At 35.4% G+C, this 4,170-nt stretch overlaps 1 protein-coding gene across 3 annotated transcripts in view; it reads left to right on the top strand.

Moving 5' to 3' along the window:
* The window catches only part of LOC118737829 (transcription elongation factor B polypeptide 3), a 7,001-nt gene extending 3,680 nt beyond the window's left edge, over positions 1-3,321 (top strand). For all 3 annotated transcript variants that reach the window (XM_036468609.1, XM_036468610.1, XM_036468608.1), the window contains 6 exons: positions 806-1,330; positions 1,392-1,615; positions 1,687-1,781; positions 1,840-2,039; positions 2,117-2,408; positions 2,481-3,321. In XM_036468609.1, the coding sequence (XP_036324502.1) occupies positions 806-1,330; positions 1,392-1,615; positions 1,687-1,781; positions 1,840-2,039; positions 2,117-2,408; positions 2,481-2,560 (1,416 nt within the window). In that variant the 3' untranslated portion in view covers positions 2,561-3,321. The remainder of the gene's footprint in view (positions 1-805; positions 1,331-1,391; positions 1,616-1,686; positions 1,782-1,839; positions 2,040-2,116; positions 2,409-2,480) is intronic.
* Positions 3,322-4,170: the final 849 nt, after the last annotated feature.

The following is a 4,170-nucleotide window of genomic DNA, read 5'->3' as shown; positions in this document are numbered from 1 at the left end:
ATTGTGCTAATGATTTTATTAATAAATGAAATGAAATGAAATGAAATAAACCTTGTAAGTGAAAGTTCCATATTTCTGAAAAATTTAACAAATTAAAAAAAAAATTGCATAAATTTTCAACTTTTTATTTCGAATTTTTAGAAACTTTTTTTCAATTTTAGGATAATAATGTGCAGGTTTGAAAATCATGAACAATTCCGTTTAAAACTTTGTACACAATCAAAATAGGTTTTGCTAATGCGTTAGATGGAAGAAGTATTTTAAAACCTGAACATTATTATACTAAAATTAAATAGGCTACAAAACTACATACCCAATAAATTTCGAAAAGTTCGGAATAAAAAGTTGAACATTTTTATGAAATTTTTTTGACATTTGTAAAGTTTTCCTGAATTGTGTACAAAGTTGTAAACTTTGACTTATTTGGTTTATTTTATAGAATCTACTACTACTACTATATTTTTTATAAAAAATTTACCAGAAAAGGATAACGTATCAAGTAAAACATTGTGAATATTGCGAAAAATAAAATGTGCGCTATTTACGTGAGCGCCAGTGTATATTTTTTCTGATAAGCAATCAATAAAATAATTTCACAAGTGAAGGATATTGTTTAAATGTTGTAGACGTTTGACTAACAATTCACATTTTTTCTGATTATCTGAAGTGTCTTATCTGCCATGAGGTTTACCTCGTTGAACTATGCCTATCTTTTTTATCAGGGTCTTAAAGCTTATTTATCAATGTTAAAAACTCAAAATCTCAACAATATAATAATTGCTGTATTTAATATTATTCATTCAAGAGCAAGCATGACAAAACTAAGTCGTCTCCAAATGATAGTTCGCATCGCCACAAGCATCACAAATCTTCCACATCACATTCGTCCAGCAGCGGCAGTAAGCCTTCAACATCAGCAATCGAACGACCGTCTTCGTCGACAGCACATACGAAGGCAGATAGCGGTCATAGCAGCAGGAAACGCCCACACGATAGTGATTCAAATGATGGGTCTCCAACGAAAGCCAAAGTGTCGAAAACACCAAAATCAATTAAGCTTAAATCAAAAACAAATGACAATGAGGAAGAAGTGGATGCGGACGAAGGTATCGATTCTTCTATGGGCGCGAATTTTGCTGATGTTTTGGGCATGCTAAATATGCCAACAAAGAAGTCGAAAAAATTGCTTAACAATAGCAAGTCGCCTACACCCAGCAAGATTCCCTTGAATGAAAAGCCACATAGCAGTAGCTCCAACAGTAACTCTAAAAACGAATACAGACCAAGCTCGATGTCCTCAGCTTCAACTTCCTCAAAACCAGTAGACGAAGTAAGGAAAAATCGCTTTACAACAGTTCAAATATATGTATGTTGTTTCTAAAACTTTACAGAAACCAGAGCTTCTGTCAGCTTCTGCGAAATTAGCGCCACTTGATCCCAGTATTGTGCTTGAGCTGCCAACGATTTCAACGAATTACAAACCGCTACCACACAATAAGACTGTAATGGACTGCGTTTACCGTAATAGCGGAGCTGTGGTTAACACTCCCAAGCCTGTGAGGACACTCACCGATGCAGAAGCGCTAAGTCACAGCATCTCTTCGAAGACAATGCGGTAAGAGATCGCAAGTGTACTTCATTTGTTGATTTTAAGACTAAATTATAGTTCATTTAATTTAATTTTAGTACCAAAATCTACTCCGGTATTAAGACTGGACAAGTGTTGCAAGTGCCATCACTATTCGATCTATGCATACGAATACTGCAAAAGAATATCGATGGTGCGGCTTTATTGATATTGTACCGTTTATCAAAATTTATACTAAGCTTCATTTACAGCTTTGGAATATACTGGCGGTGTACCCTTCGAAGTCCTTCGTCCTGTTTTGGAGCGTGCTACACCACCACAATTGCTAACATTTGAAGAATACAATCCGTACTTGATGGAAGACAGCGATTGCCTATGGCAAATCCATGTGCAAAGAAATTACCGTACCAAAAAGCGTATGGAAATGGAGTCTTGGCGTGAAATGTATTTGGTATGCATGCAATCAATAATTATTAGAGCATTTTAAATATATATATATATATATTTTTATTTTTTTTTATTTTAAAGCGTTGCGAGGAGGAAAAAGAGCAAAAATTGAATAGTCTTACCGCGACTATCAAACAGTCACAGAAAATAATTGCTGCACCTGTGCGCAAAACACAAATGGCATTCGTAGATTCCATGGTGAAACCGCCCCGCAATGTTCTACGCAAGCAGGAGCAATACGGAACGAAAGCCAAAATGGTTGCCACACCAGCAGCGCGAGTAGCAGCGCTTTCCAGTGTTACGCCGAACGCAGCCAAGGTGGGAGATACGCGTCTGCGCGTCGCGGCTACCGTGCGGGATGCAGCGCAAGTTGGTTAGTACATCTATTAAATAATAAACATTTATTTTTATTCAGATCTTTAATTATTATTTTCTTGTTATATAGCTCATGCGCCAGTACGTGCAAAGAAGGCGCCGCTCATGGCCAAGACTTTGCAGTTCATGCGCGGACGCCACAAGCGATGAACTTACTTTTAATTTCATAGATTTATGTTCGTATACTTTTGTTTAGATTGACTTCATATGAAAAAAAATTATATATATTGCGTTTTAATGAAATTATGATGCTACAATAACGTATCTATGTACATCTGAACCAGATATATGTATGTATAAATGTATGCGTACATTAAAAGGATTTAAGTGAAAGAGTTTCAACTTAAAAGATAAATTAATAGTAATATGTATGTATGTATATCAGTAAAGAATCGTTACATCACACAAACATATACACTCAAATATAAACTTACATTTATAAGTATGCATTAAACATAAATTATGGGTAATCATACATATGTGCCCCTAATTTTGAAAATGGTCTAAGTCGCTTCATTCTATTCGAATTTAAACGAGCCTTGACCTGCACCTGAACGTGTCGGTTATTCGTTTAACTTCCTCAATCAAAGGTAAACGGTTATAACTTAGTTATAAGTAATCGGCAATTTAAGGACTAAAGGTATGAAGTGACACACCACTTTCAAAATTGTCGACGCATATGTATTATGTTCTAAGATTTCTGAATTTCGTGGTTGAAATTGTTTCGAGTAATTAATTTGTCAACTAAAGTATTTATAAGCAAATGTAAACAGTTTGATACATACACACTGATGTGTAATGCACGCATTACGGCTGTGCTAATTGTTAAAATGTATTTAAAACACCATTATTTAAAGGGGTAGAGTTATAGTAGAAAAATTCTGATTAAATGCAACTCATCAAAAACATTACGTATGTAAGTATTATATTGGGAGTACATGACTTCGTTTTAAAGGAAAAGTAACTAAATTATCTACTAATAAAAAAAAATCATTCGTAACCAGTCGGCCCGCGTCGTCTACACGAATGTCGTGGGAACAGGTAAAACAATTGCCAATACATCAATAGGGAAGTTCGTCTATGGAAATTGGACCAACACCCCCATTGCGAGTGTTGACTAGTAGTAAACAAACGACTATTTATCGATTATCTATGGTATTTTGAATATCGTTTTCTCGTTCAATAGGAAACTGAATAGTTTTTAGGCACTCATCCTTCTACAAACAAACAGTTGTAGAAGGATGAGTGCCTAAAAACCATTCAGTCGCTTATCGGTCGAAAAATCTGAGTTCACAGTAGCATGGAAAGTCGATAATCGAATAATAGTCGTTTATCTACTACTAGTCGTGACTCGAAATAGGGGTTCAAGACTATGAAGCACAGTCAGCCCAATTCTGAATACTCCCAGGGAGTTTGTTCTCCGGGAATTAGTTTCTCCCGCTAAAGAAATCTTTCGATAATTCACTCCCAGGGAGTAGCATTCTCCCGAAAATTCCGGAGGAGAAAATTCGAACTCCGCAAGAGCTGTTTGACACTTTTTTGACAGCTCAACTAAGCCATTTAATATAAAAATTCCTCAGAGAAATTTTATTCATAACTAGCCAATTCCCGCTTGCTTCGCTAATAACAAATTTTGCGTGGACCAATGCAAAAATCGCGTTTAAAAGCAAAAACGGTATGTAAAGTAAAAAAGTTTAAACAACTAAATAGCAGAATCCTCCTCTTACATATGCCAAAATTTGTAGCACTTTCATGCCATA

Source organism: Rhagoletis pomonella, unplaced genomic scaffold (genome assembly GCF_013731165.1).
Source record: "Rhagoletis pomonella isolate Grant_MI unplaced genomic scaffold, Rhpom_1.0 Rhpom_scaffold_00004, whole genome shotgun sequence".
Lineage (NCBI taxonomy): Eukaryota > Metazoa > Arthropoda > Insecta > Diptera > Tephritidae > Rhagoletis > Rhagoletis pomonella.
Note: the sequence above shows the minus strand (reverse complement) of the source record. Positions and strands in the feature narration are given on the sequence as shown.